General features: G+C 39.7%; 1 protein-coding gene and 1 pseudogene across 2 annotated transcripts in view; both read left to right on the forward strand.

Annotated features, from left to right (window-relative positions):
* The window catches only part of LOC146507178 (putative voltage-dependent N-type calcium channel subunit alpha-1B), a 285,564-nt gene that overhangs the window by 206,843 nt on the left and 59,945 nt on the right, over window positions 1-18,776 (forward strand). Inside the window, 8 exon segments of the mRNA XM_085180590.1 lie at window positions 3,096-3,246; window positions 4,580-4,707; window positions 4,984-5,080; window positions 11,002-11,107; window positions 11,612-11,719; window positions 12,923-13,032; window positions 13,830-14,011; window positions 18,114-18,249. Of these exon segments, the coding sequence (XP_085036716.1) occupies window positions 3,096-3,246; window positions 4,580-4,707; window positions 4,984-5,080; window positions 11,002-11,107; window positions 11,612-11,719; window positions 12,923-13,032; window positions 13,830-14,011; window positions 18,114-18,249 (1,018 nt within the window).
* The window catches only part of LOC146507179 (uncharacterized), a 146,457-nt pseudogene that overhangs the window by 47,173 nt on the left and 80,508 nt on the right, over window positions 1-18,776 (forward strand). The gene's annotated exons all lie outside the window — the stretch shown is intronic.

Raw genomic sequence — 18,776 nt, forward strand, 5'->3', positions numbered from 1 at the left:
ATTCAAACTGCGCCACGGACTTGATTCTCTTCCCCAGAAAAAAATAAAACCAAATTCAACCCCCCAATTGACTTTACAGTTTGCAACAATTCGTGACACGGCCTCCTGCCGCAATTTCTACACACCACAAACACACACTTTTAGACACAAATTCTTTTTGTTACTTTAATTGACTCCCGTACTTTGGACAAGACACAGACTCTAACTGCGCTTTCACACACACTACACAGTCTACACACACTGCAATCAGTGGGCTGAGCCAAGCAGTCGCACTCTCACTAATGAAGCAACTTGCCCCCACTCTCATGCAGGTTATCAACCGCGACTAGGATCCAACACCTAGCTTTAGTTATTTAAGGCGTCCCCGGTGCCTAGGTAACCACCCTGGATCTCCTGCCCTCACAGGTCCTACCCCCGTGTCCGAGAATAGGTGGAGCAACCAAGCCCGGAACACATGCGGCCCTCAGCCGGCGACGAGGCCTTTAACCCCGCTTTCTAACTAATAGTAACACACGTTTCCTGCTTTAAAGCACGGGGACGGGTCACAACACCGCCACTTTTTTTTAATAACTAAGACGGATCACACACCGCCGCGGATGAAACACCGATTCTACTAATCCGTAACAAACGTCTCCTGCTTTAATGCACTGAGATTTTCTTACGATGCACTAAACATCGACCTGAAGTTTTTAGCAAAAGTCTCTTGCTTTAGTCGTGCTGGGACGGACCCTAGCCACCTCTTTATTCTACTGAGTGAATTTACACTGCGATACGTTCAACTTAGCAAACAGATAATTTAGGCTTTAAACAATATGCACGGTTCAAAAATAAATGGGTTGTGCTTACCTTTTAATCATGTGAGCTACCTCTCTGTTCACCTCGTTTCACGATCTCAGCTCTGCCAATTTATCCTTTCTGGGCCTCGAGCGAATCCCCGGGTTTCACAGCACTAAAACTGTTGCGAAATCAGTTTCACCCCGGTTCTTTTTATTCCTCGGGCATCCAGAGATGGCACCGGAACTCAGTAGTCATTTCACAAAACCTTTATTCATCTTTATTCATCTTCATTTAAGCATGCATCTTTTAGAAAGGGAGATGTGCAAGGCCGGTGTCCCTCTGCAGATCTTCACTGCTTTGTCTGTGAAACGCAGTTTTGTAGAAGTGATCCCATCATAAAACCCCCATGGTGTGCTGCAAACTCTGTGTCTGTGTGTATGCACGAGCATGTGAGTGCCTGTGTGTGCGTGTACCCGTATGTCTATGTTAGTGCACGTGAGTGAGTGTGCGAGTGTTTAAGCACTGTGTAGGGTAAGACACTTTACCCTACCGCCTACTGGTGTTGGCCAGAGGGGCCGATGGCGCGATATGGCAGCCTCGCTTCTGTCAGTCTGCCCCAGGGCAGCTGTGGCTACAACCGAGTCTTTTAGGGTACGTCTTTACCAGCTTTGCACATCTAGAGACTGAAATCCTTGCCCATTCTTCTTTGCAAAACAGCTCCAGCTCAGTCAGATTAGATGGACAGCATATGTGAACAGCAGTTTTCAGATCTTGCCACAGATTCTCGATTGGATTTAGATCTGGACTTTGACTGGGCCATTCTAACACATGGATATGTTTTGTTTTAAACCATTCCATTGTTGCCCTGGCTTTATGATTAGGGTCATTGTCCTGCTGGAAGGTGAACCTCCGCCCCAGTCTAAAGTCTTTTGCAGACTCCAAGAGGTTTTCTTCCAAGATTGCCCTGTATTTGGCTACATCCATCTTCCCATCAAATCTGACCAGCTTCCCTGTCCCTGCTGAAGAGAAGCACCCCCAGAGCATGATGCTGCCACCACCATATTTGACAGTGGGGATGGTGTGTTCAGAGTGATGTGCAGTGTTAGTTTTCCGCCACACATAACGTTTTTCATTGTGGTCAAAAAGTTCCATTTTGGTCTCATCTGACCAGAGCACCTTCTTCCACATGTTTGCTGTGTCCCCCACATGGCTTGTGGCAAACTGCAAATGGGACTTCTTATGGTTTTCTGTTAACAATGGCTTTCTTCTTGCCACTCTTCCATAAAGACCAACTTTGTGCAGTGCACGACTAATAGTTGTCCTATGGACAGATTCCCCAACCTGAGCTGTAGATCTCTGCAGCTTGTCCAGAGTCACCATGGGCCTCTTGGCTGCATTTCTGATCAGCGCTCTCCTTGTTGGGCCTGTGAGTTTAGGTGGACGGCCTTGTCTTGGTAGGTTTACAGTTGTGCCATACTCCTTCCATTTCCGAATGATCGCTTGAACAGTGCTCCATGAGATGTTCAAGGCTTGGGAAATGATTTTGTAGCCAAAGCCTGCTTTAAATTTCTCAATAACTTTATCCCTGACCTGTCTGGTGTGTTCTTTGGTGTTGTTGCTCCCAATTTTCTCTTAGACAACTTCTGAGGCCGTCACAGATCAGCTGTATTTGTACTGACATTAGATTACACATAGGTGCACTCTATTTAGTCATTAGCACTCATCAGGCAATGTCTATGGGCAACTGACTATACTCAGACCAAAGGGGGCTGAATAATTACGCACACCTCACTTTTCAGTTATTTATTTGTAAAAAATGTTTGGAATCATGTATGATTTTCGTTCCACTTCTCACGTGTACACCACTTTGTATTGGTCTTTCATGTGGAATTCCAATAAAATTGATTCATGTGGCTGTAATGTGACAAAATGTGGGAAAGTTCAAGGGGGCCGAATACTTTTGCAAGCCACTGTGTGTGTGTGTGTGTGTGTGTGTGTATGTATATATATATATATATATATATATATATATATCGCTTTAATAAGAAACAGACTGTACTTTTTCTGCAAGACATATTAGCATCAGACTGATCTTCCTTCACTGAAAATAATCAAAAATCAACCATGTTATTTTAAGTCAAGTCAAGTTAAAATTTGTTTCTCTATAGCACATAAAAAAGATTAGTGTACATCAAAGTGCTTCACAATAAATTTTAAGTTTGTTGAAGCTGAACTGGGGTGATGCACAATGTTGTCAATGTCTTCATTCTAACCATTTCTGTTTCTCTTTTTCCTCTTCTCTCTCTATAATGTATCAGGAGTGCAACTGGAGAGGCTTGGCATGAGATCATGTTATCGTGCTTGAGTCACCGTACATGTGATGAGCGATCAGGGACCCACGGAAAAGAGTGTGGCAGCGATTTTGCCTATTTCTACTTTGTCTCTTTCATTTTTCTCTGCTCTTTCCTGGTCAGTACTGAAGCCTAAATGTCGCCATTGCAGCTGACACATTTGATTGTTTAACTATTGGCCAAAGAGTTTAACTAACTCTTACTTCTGCTTTTTTATAATATTTACGTCTAAATTGCTGATCACAAAACAGAGTAAATATAAAACTTACTGTAAAACCTCGCAGCTGCCCATCTTTAAGCCACCTAGTCAGAAATACGCATGTGCTAGTTAGTCATCACACATATATTTGGGACAGAGTAATGATCATTACTGGTCATTTTCTCAAATTTTTAATGAATGAATAAATCAACACTTGTTAATGAGTTTTTGTTAGTACAGGATTTGTGCTCCCTGAGAAGATACACATCCAGTATTCCAGCTGTTTAATTTTTTACATACATGCCAGATCCAGTATGTGTAATCGATACATGATACTTAAAAATGTGTGTTTTCAAGCCACTTAAAAATACAAAATACAGCATATATTTTTAAAGTAGCAACAGTTATATTATATTGACCCTCCTAGGACCTGGCGTCCACATATATGGACATCACATTTAGGGTTATTTAGACCAACATATACTCAATTTTGCTCTACAAGGGCCTGATATCTACTTACGAGAACATTATACTGCTACTGTTATACTAAAATTTTAAACGAATATCCTCATATGTGGCTCTAATTTTTCTTGGAAAAAAAAAAATCTGGTAATTCTTTGTTTTTACATTAATCGGGTCCTAATCAGCCCAAATATCAAAGAGAAATTAAAAGTGCATGCTGTGGAAGAGTTCAGGTCTTAGGAGGTTAAGATGTATGTCCTCTGTGTTTTTGGCATTATAAACTTCATTATAAACTGCTGTTCCATTTGTAATAAAACATTAAGACAGCATAAAAACAATGAAAGTGAAAAGTCATAATCAAAATATAAGAAAAGGTTCTTAAAAAATGGAAACAAGAGTAAATCAGAATCCACAGAATGCATAGAGGTGGCTTAGAAGTTATTGAATTAAAAACAGTGGAAACAACGGTATTAAGCTTTTTTTGAAGCAGTTTTTATCAGATTTGACTGGGGCAAATATAGATAGATATATTCTAAAGGGAACTGTGGGCATGTTTGCACATGTTTGCAATTACAGTACTTAAGTGTTTTTGCTTAACATCGATAATACTGTGAAGAACTATTTCAACATGTTTACATCAGTATCTTGTCTAGTTAGATAACATTTCATCTGTGAAATCCTAGAATTTAGTGTTAGCTTTTATTAGAATATCATAAAACATAAAAATAAATGTCTGTTATTTTTAATATTTCAAAACAACAGGTCTAACTACCTTATGTCTGTCTTCTAGATGCTGAACCTGTTTGTGGCTGTCATAATGGATAACTTTGAGTATCTGACCAGAGACTCGTCCATCCTGGGGCCTCATCACCTCGATGAGTTTATCCGGGTTTGGGCTGAGTATGACCCAGCTGCGTGGTATGTTCAAGCCTTCATCTGGCCCCAGAGAACAGAATACACAGTAAAGTGAAGGAAAAAACTCTCTAGCCTTACTCCTCTCTCCCCTGTTTGTGACTACGGTGACTGAACAAGGCCTCATTCCTGTACCTTGTTGTTTGCAGTCAGCCCTCTGATAATTATTGGGATTTTGTTTTTTTGTTTATTGTTTTGTTTTGTTTTGTTTTGTTTTATTTTATTTTATTTTGGAAGCTGTCCTGAACGGTTGTTTATTTATGTGCTTGTTCTTTTCCGCAGCGGACGGATTTCCTATAAGGATATGTACAATTTGTTACGCATTATCTCACCCCCCCTTGGCTTAGGGAAGAACTGCCCTAATAGGGTAGCATACAAGGTTTGCAAATACCAGACATTTCCGTCACTAGGGTGCTTTGTGTACCTCTATGCCAAGAGAATTTTAACTGAATGGCTGTGCACCAATGAAATCGCCTTTACACTAGCACTTGCCCCTTCAAACTGTCTGGCTTTGGTTGATGATCCTGGAGTGGAAACAAAGTTTTCAAAGCTGCGGCACTGTCCCAACATGCTGCCTGCCATAAGACTTTCTTCTGTCTGTAATGTTTTAACTGCAGACTGCAATTTACTCTACAAACTGAGCCTTCAAAAGTCTTAAATTCAATTCAGTTATGGCAAATCAAAACCATCAAGAACAATGTGATCTTTTTTGTACATGTCTGCCTCGTGAAAGTTAGGCTATGAGCAACCACAGCAGATTTCAGGCTGGCATTGAAACCTTTGTCTCCGTACACCCTGGTTGTAGTACCAGTGAGATGTCTGCAAGCATGCTGTGGCAGACATCCCCATTACACTGCTCTCATCTCTCTTCCCTTTCATCAGCATCCTGTGTGGGTCTGACCATTGTCCCATTTTTCTCCCCTCCTCCCCTGACTCACTCTTTACCATTCCATGTTTCCTCTCAGGAATCCTGAGCTCCGTAGCGATGCATCCATCCCTGCGCCCTGACACAGTGGCCGAGGATGGCATATACCTTCCATCTCACTCAAGGAAATCTATTAACAACAGATTTCTGTTTTTCCTTTCCATCATTCTGCTGTTTTGTTGATTTCTTTTTATTTATTTTTCCCCTTCTCTAACTTCCCATCCTTCTCTGTTTGCATTCTATTTATGTTTTGATTTCCTACCCTGTGAAGTGGCCGTATCAAGTACCTCGATATGTATCAGATGCTGCTCCACATGTCCCCACCCTTAGGTTTGGGAAAGAAATGTCCGCCAAGAGTCGCCTACAAGGTAGACCCTCCTCTTCCGCCACTTTCTTCCCTCTTCTCAACAATCTTTTTTCCATTGGCGTGAACTCAAGCCAATGTCTTTGCTCTGCACTATTACCACATTTCTTTGTTTTGCTAGTGCTCTGATAGTGCTTGAGTGTAAGTCACTCATCTTTTCTGTCTTACGGTTTTGCTAGTAGTATCTGCAGCTTTGGGTTAATACCCATCCCTAATTATAAGAACACAGCCCTTAATAAAGAATGCTTGATTAAGATATATAATGTATAAGGAGGGAAATTGCTCCGTTGCATCACTATTTCCTTTCAGTGGTATACCCTAGTTTGGGTTTTATTTTGTGGAGCAGTGAGTTTTGCGTGCATGCGTTTGTGTGTGTGCGCGTGCGTATGTGTGTGCAATTATGTATGTCCAGGTGTGTGTGTGTATGTCTAGCTTCTGCTGCTTTTCTGTGGAAGAAATGTTTTGTATATGTGCTTTTGACTCTGTGGTTCTGTCTGTACTGCCCATTTTTTTTCTCTCATTTTTCTGTCATATCATCTCAGTCTGTTCACTGTGTGGAAATATCTGTTGTGTGCATGTGTCTGTGTGTGTGTGTTTGTTTCTTTCTTTTTGTGTTAGAATATTAGAGGTACTAAACCTTGATTTAACCTCTACACTATTTCTAGCTGATCACATTATCTTTATCCGGATAGCCAATCTAAATAATGAAATTTGCATGTTAACACAGGGGCAAATGCAAACAGTGTAGTCATCATCACATTCTAGCTATGCTTTGAGTTATACAGTGACTAAGTTACATTTGAGGAAATCTTTACACTGTGGTCAACTTGTTTACAAGGTTTAAAGACATTGCACTGGAATTTCCAGCAGGATTTCTGTATTGATTACTCAATTACTCAAACATTTCACCAATGTCACAATTATTACCAAAGACAGTCTGAGTAAACTAATAACAGAAAAGGCACATAACAGAGTGGGACTCATGTTGGAGCAAAATGACCATAAAAAAATTCTGAGATTTTTTTTTACACATTTCAATAATTTTTTTCCATATTTGTTAGTAAATTGGCGATCCTCGCCCCATCTTTACTCCTAAAGGACCTTTCTTGGATGCTGCTTTTGTACCAAATCATAATTACAATCACCTGTTGATATCACCTGTTTCAAATCACATCATTATTTAGCCAATTTACCTGATTACTAGCCCTAAATTGCTCCTGTCCCAACCTTTTTTGGAATGTGTTGCAGGTCTGAGTGACAGGTAAGGATGTATATTTACAAATGAAATGAAGCTGACCAAACAAAACGTAAAATATTTTGTGTTCATATTGTCTGCAATGAAATACAAGTCAAAGTCAATTTAGAAATCACTTTCTTTTTTTATTTTCTGTTCGCCTATTTTATTCCAGTTAAAACTCACCTCAGGTAATGTTACATTACATTCATAATGGTTGTACAGTACTAGGCAAAGGTTATAGGCACTTTAAAGAGTCTGGAATCTTTTATGCTCTACAATAACTCTAAAAGGTTACAGTTTGTATTTGTCAGAATAATGAGCCAGGCAGCCAGCACAGTTGAATTCAGTGAAGCTTTGTTAGTTAATTTTCGCTCCAATTATAAGAGCGTGCAAATGCGTAACCATGTAAACAAAAAATTAAATTAACATCTCACACCACTTACCACTTACCTTGTTGTGTGAATGCCTCACAGCCATTCACACTATTGAGATCCTGTTTCTCTTTATTCTTTATTTTTCTTTTTCTAGTTGCTTCCGTACGTTTTTTGCCACTTAACTAGTCCCTCAGTTTTTATGCCATTATCACCATTCAAATTTTTACAGTTTTTATCAATTCTGCTCTTTCCAGCTCCCATTGAAGTGAATGGCACACCTCCCATAAAACACTCTAAGTGGCATGTTTTTGAACCTTAACTACTTCCACATACTTTCACCTAGAACCACCATTCCACCTTTAAACTATTCTCCTGTTCTTCTGCTACTATTGTCTAATTCAGCTTTTCCATAAGTTCTACCGTTTCCCTTAAATTAATTTTTTGCTTTTGTATGAATTATGAGGATTTGCATGGGTTGCTATCGTTGATATGGACTGAGTTAGAGTACGTGCACTCTAAGCTCTGAAACCCTTCTTCATGTACGAACAAACTCCTGTTGCTTACTCAACTTTCGCTGAACCCACACAAATTATACATCAAAACGTAGGTATTTTTGTTGGCTTTAAGACAGTGTCACTATCATTATCGTGCGAGTGAGGTTTTTTTCACAATTTGCCTCGAAGTGACACAAGGTCTGAAAACTTCCCATTCAAAGTCTATGGGGAGGTTGTGAAACTCAGAGCTGAAATTCTGTAACTGGAGGCATTTTCAAATCGTCATATCTCCTTAATGAAGCAAAGTTAAGACATGAGGCTTGTGCCAATATATCTTCAGACACTTTGAGTGTACTAAACAGTTTTTACAATTATCTTACCGTTGAGCGATGAATTACGTTTGTTTGAGGGGTGGAAATCTGTCCTTCTCTCAGTTTTCAAACTCTGGAAATGAAGCCGTGTCTTCTCTGGTCATATCTCCGCGACGGAGGTACAAAGACCTATGTACCTCTGTCGCAGTGAAAGTTCACCAAAGTCTGCTGATTCACCCAGTACAAGAATTATGCTTCTATCCCACCTACTTTTTGAGTTACACGACGTTTTGTAACACCAAAAAACGGCATTTTTCGCCTCTCACCGCAATCTAATTCTGACTCCTCATCACTCTGTTTTCTGAGCCTCCCGCCCCTGTTCCAGGTGGCACAATTGGTTATGACACGGGTCTTGGGTTCAATTCCACCTTGTTCCACAGTTTTTTTTTTTTCACTACAAATTAATACACTATCACAGTCCTGTAATTTACATTGCTAATTTATTACAATTCTGCAACGTTTTATAATTTTGGCAGCATTTCTAATATGGACCTCAGATTCTTGTTAATGCTCCATGGCAGAAATACATACAAGTACACAGCCTGATGAAGCAGACAGAAGAAGTACCTCTGATTGGTGGACTGAAATTGAGCAGAACCAGGTTGTTCTGCCTCTTTTCAGCAGAAGGTTCAGCGTTTTCACCTCTTATCAGCACAAATCTCAGCCTCTTCTGCTTTTTTTTTAATAAGAATTTTCAGCTTTTTCACCTTTTTTCAGTTACGTGAGAACCAGTTTGGCTCAATGAGTAGCTGAAAAAATTTCAGCCTCTTCTGCTCTTTCAGAAGAATTTCAGCTTTCCACCTCTTTTCAGCACAATTTCAGCCTTTTCACCTTTTTCTAGCATACAGTTCTGCTTCTTCACCTCTTTTCACAACAATTCAGCTTCTTCAGCCCTCTGCATATTTTTTCTCTCATCATATCTCTCGTTGAGACAAGAACTGCTATGGCTCAGTGAGATGAACAGCTGCTGTGAGATCTGTTGGTGCAGGTTTGAATCCTACTTGTGGCTGTTAGCACACTTCTGCTCTGCTTGCATGCACTCTGCTTTAGTGACACTGTTCAGTGTACCCTTTTAAATAAAGCAGTTTTCTTCTTATTCTGCTGTTTTCAGATTCCACTACAAGGCATTCACACAGCATTTACGCAGGAAATGCAACTTTTTCTAGTTTTTAACTGTTTGCCACTTTTTTGGATGGATGGACCTTTTGCGCATTAATATACCGTTTCTTTAATGATACACTGGAATGCTTTTTTTTTTTTCAAGATTCTTCAAAACTTGAAAATGCTCTGCCTTTAGATTTATGTTTGTTTTTTTTAGCTTGTAAGCTTTGCCTTTGAGACCAGCTCTGCAATAAAAGGGTACGCGGAGATAGTGAAACAATTTTAACACTCCCTGGATTGTACTTATACCTACTACCTCAAAAGGTTTGTTATGCCTAAAAGTAAATGTAAAAAAATACCCATGTTATAATTAGCCATAAAAAATTACAGCTCTATTAACTGCTAAATGCAAGAAGGATTGAACATGACCTAATGTGCTGAAAAGCATTGGAGCGGCTCTGCTGAACAAACACCATTTTCAAATGGTTATTTTTCTGCAAAAAATAATTATTTCATTGCATAAAGGACAAAAGATATGTTGCTACAGGTAAATCTTTAATAGGTCAATGACTTCTGTTATTGTTAGAGTGGTTTGAGTTAAGGATTTTTTCTTTCTAGCTGATTGTGCAGCCTATAATTGTGTGTACATGTGCTAAAGTGAGTGTGTGGCCATGTGTAAAAAGGCCTGAGTGTGTGTATATGTTTGGCCCTCAGTTCTCCATCCCCGTTTCATTCTGACTCTGGTCTTCTTATTCTCTGCACTGCCACTGATAGCACATGTAGGTGAATGCTTTTTGTGTTCAGGGGAGCTCAACTCTTACAGCAACAATCCCATAGCATCCTTTATGCAAATAGTGGTTCCATTAATCAGAATCAGAATCAGAAACTTTATTGTCATTGTCACAGGTGTATGAACCAAGTCTTCCTGCTAAGTCTGATCAAGCTTGGTGGAATTAACTCTTTGATGCTAGCATCCACTGTACATGTAGAGCATACTCAGCTTCTCAACTCCAAACTGATGATTGCTGCGATGGCAACCACAGAGTCGAGCTCCTGCGACTGTTGAAGCACCTTCATGGTTATGTGTTACATGCCTTCTCTCGCCTTTTTTTCGGTCAATGTCAGTCTTGCACCAGTGCCCTTTGACTTGCAACATAGTGCATACTGTAGCTAGTAGCAGTGTATGTCAATGTCTAGTTTGTCTCCTGTATATTCTCGTAGAGAAGGCTTTTTGTGTGCTGAAATATATCTCTGGAGCATTTCATCAATCTAGAGAAACTTGCACATAATAAACCAAATTTAGCAAAGAACCTGAATCATTTGAGGGGATAGGATCACTTCAGCACACAGACTGATTTCTCTGGGTGAATTTTATGTTTTTATTAAACAGTTTGCTATGATCAGTGACCTAATGTCTCTTTGTCTAACCCTCAGCGCCTCGTCAAAATGAATATGCCTATTGCTGATGACAACACAGTTCACTTTACCTCCACTCTGATGGCACTGATTCGCACAGCACTGGAGATCAAGTTGGCGTCAGGTTAGAGGCACATAATTATACACTGATAACACTGTGTAGACCCAAAATGGTCTAAGTAATCTTCAATGTTAACCCTAATCCTAACCTTATCTTTGGAGCAAAGCAAAAATGACAGTTGTGGGGGGGGGGGGGGGGGGGGAATAAATAGTTTTGATGTGTGTCAGTTAGAATTATTACTTTTTTGTCCCCTGACTGCCAACACTTTGGGAAAACATTTTTTGAGCCTGGTTCTGCCAGAGGTTTCTTCCTGTTAAAAGGGAGTTTTTCCTTCCCACTGTCGCCAAAGTGAGGAGATTGTCTGATTGTTGGGGTTTCTCTGTATTATTGTTGGATCTTTACCTTACAATATTAAACGCCTTGAGGTGACGGTCATTATGATTTGGTGCTATATACATTTAAGTGAATTGAAAGAACCAACATTTTCTGATTGCACAGAGTTAAGGTTATCACTATTATGACAAGAGGTTGAGTCTCTTTTAATCTCTCTTGATTTTGTACTTGTAGGAATGGTAGCCCAGCGATTATGTGATGCAGAGTTAAAAAAGGAATTGTCCACAGTTTGGCCCAACCTTTCCCAAAAGACCATGGACCTGTTGGTCACACCACATAAACGTAAGCAAATTATCAGAATTTTAATTTTCTATTCATCTATAGATGACATACATAAAAAAGTAGTCTTTTTCTTTTTTTTAAATTGTGGCACTTAGAGTTGATGCTAAAGAGAAAATTAGTACAAATAATTAATTGACTTTTAATTGAACATTATAATACCATTTCCAGACTCCTTTCATAATGTCCTTTCATAATACTATATTCATATTATATTCATAATACTCTTTAGTACACTACAGTATTAATACTCTGACTAGCAATTTTATATGATGGATTATGCAGAAAAAATTGAATTGGGCTGAAAGGTCTATTACATTGTTAAGTATTCAGGTTGTGTGTCATGTTTTTAAAAAAGTAACTAAGTAATAAAGTAACTAATTACTTTTGAAAATAAGTAATTAGTGAATTAACAACATCCATTTGTTGGTGAAGTAATCAGTAATTAGTAAAAAATTTTCAAGCAATTTGACCAACACTGGTCATCATGACTTTAAAATTTTCTGACCCAAGGTGCAGACAGTGACTACAATCAAGTATAGGTTTAATTTAAAAAGGCAACGGGCAAACAAGGCTTAGGAGTAGGTACCAATTAGCAGGTGGAGAGCTGTGGTGAGTGGCAGGTTTTCAGTGGAGAGTGGGCAGGTAGGCAATTTGCAGTTAAGTCAATGAATCCATAGGAAGTGGTGGGCTATGAGAGTGACAAAGGCTTATAACCAGCTGTGAACTACTGACTCCTCAAGGGAAGAGAGGATGGCTTTCCAAGTGATGGAGGACAGACTTCAGCTGGTCCACAGCTGGTCCTTAAATATACTGCCATAAAAAGTAGATGCACAGCAGCTGTGAAAGCTTTTTCACCCAAAAGGTATCCCTAAACCACCCTATAGTGTGAGTCACTGTGTGCATGTGGCCATCCAAGACTTACTTTACAGTTGATTTTTGTTGCCACCTTTTGCCAAGATGTGATCACCAGATACTGCAACTACAAAAAGGCATTTTGACTCAGTAGTGATTGTTCTGCTTTTCTTTTTTTTTAGTTACTTACTGTAAATTAACAAACTTGTTCACCATAAGAATTCCCTTTTCTTTAAACCATTAGGGAGACATGCAGTGCACAGAGATGCATTGAAATAAGAAGGAATGAGTCAGTTACTACTTCTTTTTATGTCTTGTCATTTCTTAAATAATTTCTTCTCACCTCCTCAGCCAATGAGCTCACAGTAGGGAAGGTTTATGCAGCCTTGATGATCTTTGACTACTATAAGCAGAATCGAGCTAGGAGACTGCAGCAGCAACAGAGCGCTTTGGGCTCCCAGGTACAACACCCTCATTACATATGCAGACATGCAAGGAAGTACACACACAATGGATGGAGTTCAAATCTAGATGCATGGGCCCACATACATGCTTGCAAACTTGCACACTTTGAATGTATGCTGCATGTAAACACACATGCACAGAAGATACTTTGTGTTCACTAGTAATTCACTGGTAATTTGCAAAAGCTATCATCTGTTTCCCCAATTTATTATTTTTAATATAGAAGTACCAGGAGAGTTGTTACTTGCTGTTGTTGTATTAATCTTTTAACAGTTACAAGGATAACATCAACCTATCTGCGGCCAAGGTCGAGTAAATTCTCATACATTTTGGCATTAATTTATCTGTAAAAACCTTCTGAACCTTCTGAGTGTGCCAAGTGGGCAGAAATTCTATAGAAAAGGGACAGACATGTTCTAAATAGGGGAAATGGTAACCAAACCTAAACCTTAACCCTAATTTTTGAGGGGTCACCAGTAACCTAGTGGATGTTAAATGCTTAATGACACTCTTGTCAGTTTCAGTCAGACAATTGACAATCAGTCAATCAGAGAATTTGGCTGCTGACAGATGTTTATCAGCAACTTTGCACGTATACCCTACTCGTGCATGTTTCCACACTCCCACATGCACATAGATATATTGCAAACAAGCATGACTACAAGCAAAGAATATTCTGGCCTAAGTCTCCACATCCAGCCCTGAGCGCCTGTTGTCAGACCTGGGTCCAGCAATATTCTGCCTGCTGCCTCTGGATTTCTTCAGCATGTTGCCATCCGTCTCTCCTCCACAGTGCAAGGTCGGGGCTCTATTTAAGCCATTGCTGCCTCTGACTCACATACAGGAGAAAGACCTCCCTAAGATGTTAAACAGTGTGGAGCCTCCCAGCATGCTTAGGTACCAGCCTAAATCCCATGCCAAGTCTCATCCACAGACCAGACCTAGCTCCAACTCCCTCAACAATGGAGGCACTCTGTAAGTTCAATACTTCAGGAAAAACGCATAACAGATTCTTTTTTATATTCTGCTTGTGGTGTCTTGTGATCCTGTATTGAATAAGCAGATAGATGGATGGATGATAGATGGAGTTGTGCTGCTTAACCCTATAATGCCCTTTGTTTCATATTTGATACATGAGTTTCTGAGACTTCTATCTAATCAACATGATCAATACTTGCCATAATTTCAATGCTATAATGTTATGGAAAAAAATATTTTTTTGTGTGAAATTAACATTGTTGTTAACATAACGCTGCCAAAAATGCCCAGTGTCACAAATGCAATAAAAAAAAATATCATAACTATATCATAAAATTATATAGTAAACAACAAGATATAGCAAAAAAATTTAGGTTTTGTTATAAAGGTTATTAAGTGTGCCTATGCCAAGAGGCACACTTATTACTATTCCTCGGATTTATTATTAAGTGTGCCTATGCCAAGAGGAACACTTATTACTATTTCTCGGATTTATTATTAAGTGTGCCTATGCCAAGAGGCACACTTATTACTATTTCTCGGATTTATTATTAAGTGTGCCTATGCCAAGAGGCACACTTATTACTTTGTGCGGCTGGATCTGGAATGGTGTGCTATGACTTTTGGTGTTTATGACTTTTATAGTTTTTTAAATATTAATATTTTAGTGCAAATTTTCCCGTGCTTATCTGTCGCACAGTTTTGAGACAAGGGTCATATATGTTATATCATTTTGTGCGGCTGGATCTGGATTAGTATGCTATGACTTTTGGTGTTTATGACTTTTATAGTTTTTTAAATATTTAGATTTTAGTGCAAATTGGGAAAGATTCATCTTTTGGCGCCATAGAAACAGACTTCATTTGTGGTGTGTTGGCTCTCTCTAGTGGTATGCTGGGAGTAGTACGGCCTGTCTAGCCTTATTTGGATTACCGTAGTGACGACAATATCAACGGCGCGCACAGCGTTGCTGCTTTCAGGAGCCATTGGAAGTTTAAAGGTTGCGCGAACCATTGAATACTTACGGTAAGCGAAAGGATGTATGCTTGGTGGAAAACTCCATATCCCACAATTCATAGTACGCCTCTACCGAGTGAAACAATGGCGGCTGCCACCTCTTTTTTTATATTCCTCTTATTCGTGTTTCTAGGTCACAAAATAAACTTTTAAGATATTTTCAGGCGAGAATGTAGTTGTGTAAACTTCAAATATCTGCTCGTTTTATCAAGAAGTCCCATATTAGCAACAGTTTTCTCACAATGTTACTTCTAGCGCCGCATGGCAGCTAGCCGGCTAGCTGGCTAGCGCGGCTTGGCTGACACCCAGGCCGGCTCAGGCTCTCGTTTCACCCCCTAGTCTTTCGTGATCACTCTTGGTTGGCTGCTGGACTTATTTTTCATTTATATGGGCTGGTGATTCATTTATTCATTTTAGTAACGGTAAAAACAGTGAAAGGTGGTGGATTGTCCAGATGCTGTTCGATGTGGAAAAAATAACTGAGTTGTTTTGTGGTGGCTAACGCGGAGCTACAACAGAGGGCAGCTAGCCACCGGTGTATGACAGAAAGGAGATTGGGGGGGAAGAGAGATGCGAGGCGGCCGCGAGCGACTGGGCCTTGCTTACACCGAGAGCGGTTCTCTGTCTCGTTTCACCCCTCTCTCTCTCATGCCGCTGGTACGAGTGTCAGGTGAACTGAATGTCAGGTAAGATGTTATGTATATTTTTGTTGTGCTGACTTTTTACAATCAGTTACAATAAGTCGTACTGCGCGCTAGCTAGCGCTAGCTATTCATAAGGTTAGTTAGTAGAGTTGCCAACCGTCCCGTGCAAACGGAATCATCCCGCATTCAGAGAAAAATATTAGCAATTCGTATTGAGCTGAAAAGGAACACAGTTTGTCCCGTACTTCAGGTAGAACAGAAGAATACACAAAGCTGGATTTATTCTGTCGTTATGCAGCCTCCCCTGTCATTCTCTCGCCTATTGCAACTTCAATCATGAAACTGATCAATGATGGGCTTTGATCTCTTGTTTGTTTATCGCGCTAAACAACAGCAGCACGTTTAAGCTTGATCAGCTGCTGTTAGAATTTATTTGATATTAATTTCTAGTATCAGCTGATGTTTGCTGGAGCCACAGCTGTAAAGGCGGCTGGTTGGAACCAGGAGATGTCCTCACTGAATCATCAGAGCTGAACTGGAGATGGAGAAACAGGTGACATGAATGAGTTGAAGGGACGTTATGAACTGTTTCTGAGAGACAGCTGGTAACTGTGCAGGGGCGGATCTAGCAAAGCTTTTGCCAGGGGGCCAGGTAGGGCATTCACAGGGAAAGGGGGGCACAAAGATACTTTTCTTTCTTACTCTCATATAAAATATTTAGCTTTTATTAAGTAGTTATCTGAATTTTACAACCAAAGTTTGTATAACAATACACAAGATTGGCTGTAGACCATTGTTAATCATTCAGAACACTGTGTAAAAATAACAAAAAACAAAAAGTGAATGCAAAAGTGCACAAATATTTATTTTACATGTTTGATGTGTGTGGCGCGGCGTGGACTGCAGTGCCGCTGCAGGGGAGGTGGACCCACCTGAGCGGCATCTGCAATCACGCCTCTCAGGCATAAAGTCTGTGCTCTCTCAGCTGGTTTTTTTTTTTTGGTATGTGTTGGGGTGTGAGATGAAAAGCTACAGCCGGCTGTGTGGGTACAGCAACCATGTGTGAAAAGTGGTCAATAAAGTAATGCTACAAAGCGTGTACATGCAAACATTGCCGGGTCTGCCGTGGTACAATGGGACTTCTGCTCATGAACCTCTGTGCACAGCGTCTGCAAATCGGGGCTGTATGAAGTCACCTCATCTTTACACAAAACTGTAAGCTGTCATCTGTGAGGCGCGAGCGGTGTTTGTTTTTACCATAGTTCATGGTGGACAATGGCTGCTCTGGTGAGTTTTGCTCTCTGTAGCCATATGAATGGCAAACTACACTGATTAGCAGCGGCATAGGCACACTTAAAATTTCTTCTGAAATTTTCGCTTTCTAGTTAAACATCTCAGTTCCAAAAAATCAGAATTTTCTGGCTATTTTTGATGGGTTGGGTCTTAAACTTAGGTAAAAGATCTGATTACTTCTTTCATAACTGCATGCATTTATGTTGCAGTGGCCCTGCAGAGTTTATTCTGCTATGCCAGTCTTCTATAAAATTGTGTAAAGGTCATAGTGGAGAGAAAATCAAAACTAAAATAAATGTAATACTTTTATGTGCACATTCTTTTTACTCCAGTACCTTCTTTGCCTCTAGGAGGTATTTGCCAGTAAAATTAATGGCTTCATAGACAATAGCTACTTATTTTAAAACTAAATAAACTAATGTACTGTCTTAGTCTACTGACAAATGCAAGAAGACATTTTACTGATGAGCAAAGGGCTGTTTGTTGTGTTTTAGCATTAGTTTAGCATCATACTACAGCACATACTCAGCTCTGTAACCCATTGTGAAGCCGGAGCTGTTAACCCACCATAAAAATTTTGATGTAACCTTATGTGTATTCCTCAGCTTTTTAAACTTCTGCCACGTTTATTATGAGCATCCCCTAGTGTAATAAGAAAAAGCATTATAGGTTTTGAGATCACCAAAATCACATTGATATATTATTACAAGTAAGTAAATCCGGTTTACCTGTGAGTGTGTGTCAGTTCTTCAAAGTACAAATGGTGCGTTGCAGACCAACTTTCTTATTTGAGACCAGGTTCTTGCAAAAAATTTAATCTTAAAGTTAGATGTAAAGGAAGTTTTGGATGTGAGATCTGTGAGCTCATCTTTGGGAAATCTTCTAAAAATCTGATTGCTTTTACCACTTAAAGAATATGAAATGACCCAGTTGACTAAAAGGCCTGAAAGACAATGGGAAATTATAGTGGAGTTATAGCTGTTGTATAATATAGCTGTTTAATTAACAAGAAATAATGCTAATTGATCAATGTGTCAGATATCCTACAATAGTTTTACAGCTAGTTTTGAATACTTGAGACTTCAATGACAACAGGAACCGCTGACCTTGTAAAAGTTAAACTGAACTGTGATTATTACACACAGGCCAAGTCAAGATCACACCATCAAGCCATCATCTTCCTGGGTGATTGATAAACCCAAAGAAGTGCCATGGGCTAAGAATAAGAGAACGATGTCCCGGGGCCCATCTGAGGACACTTCAGACACTGCCATCAATCAGGTAAAACATACAGATTCATGTTCAACATGAGCTGTGAAAGTATTTCAGTGTTTACACTATATTCCAAAGATCGTGGCAGAAATAAGCTTCTTTTGGATGCTGGCTGTCCTCTTAAAGACAGGCTGAGGAGCTTGATCAGGAGTAGAGCCACTTTTTCTCCACATTGAAAGGAACCAATTTGACGTGGTTCAGACATCTGACTAGAACTCAACTGACTAGTTGAGTAATTTTAGGAAAGCCCTAGGCAGTCTACTGGGCAGACGCAGGACTTGCTCGAGTTATGTCTCTCAGCTAGCTTGGGCACAACTCAGTATCCCCCCAAGATGAGGTGGCCGTGGTAAGGGAAGTGTGGGCTTCTCTGCTCAGACCCAAACCCAGATAAACAGTAGAAAAAGCATGGCCATATAGAATAATGTTTGCTATAAAATGATTATATCAATTTGATTAAATATGGTAATTCATGTCAAAGCAAGACTTCACATAGTATCCTTACTATTTGACTATTTTCATTAATACTACAGCTGTGC

The sequence above is a fragment of the Neolamprologus multifasciatus genome, chromosome 12, assembly GCF_963576455.1.
Source record: "Neolamprologus multifasciatus chromosome 12, fNeoMul1.2, whole genome shotgun sequence".
Classification (NCBI taxonomy): Eukaryota; Metazoa; Chordata; class Actinopteri; order Cichliformes; family Cichlidae; genus Neolamprologus; species Neolamprologus multifasciatus.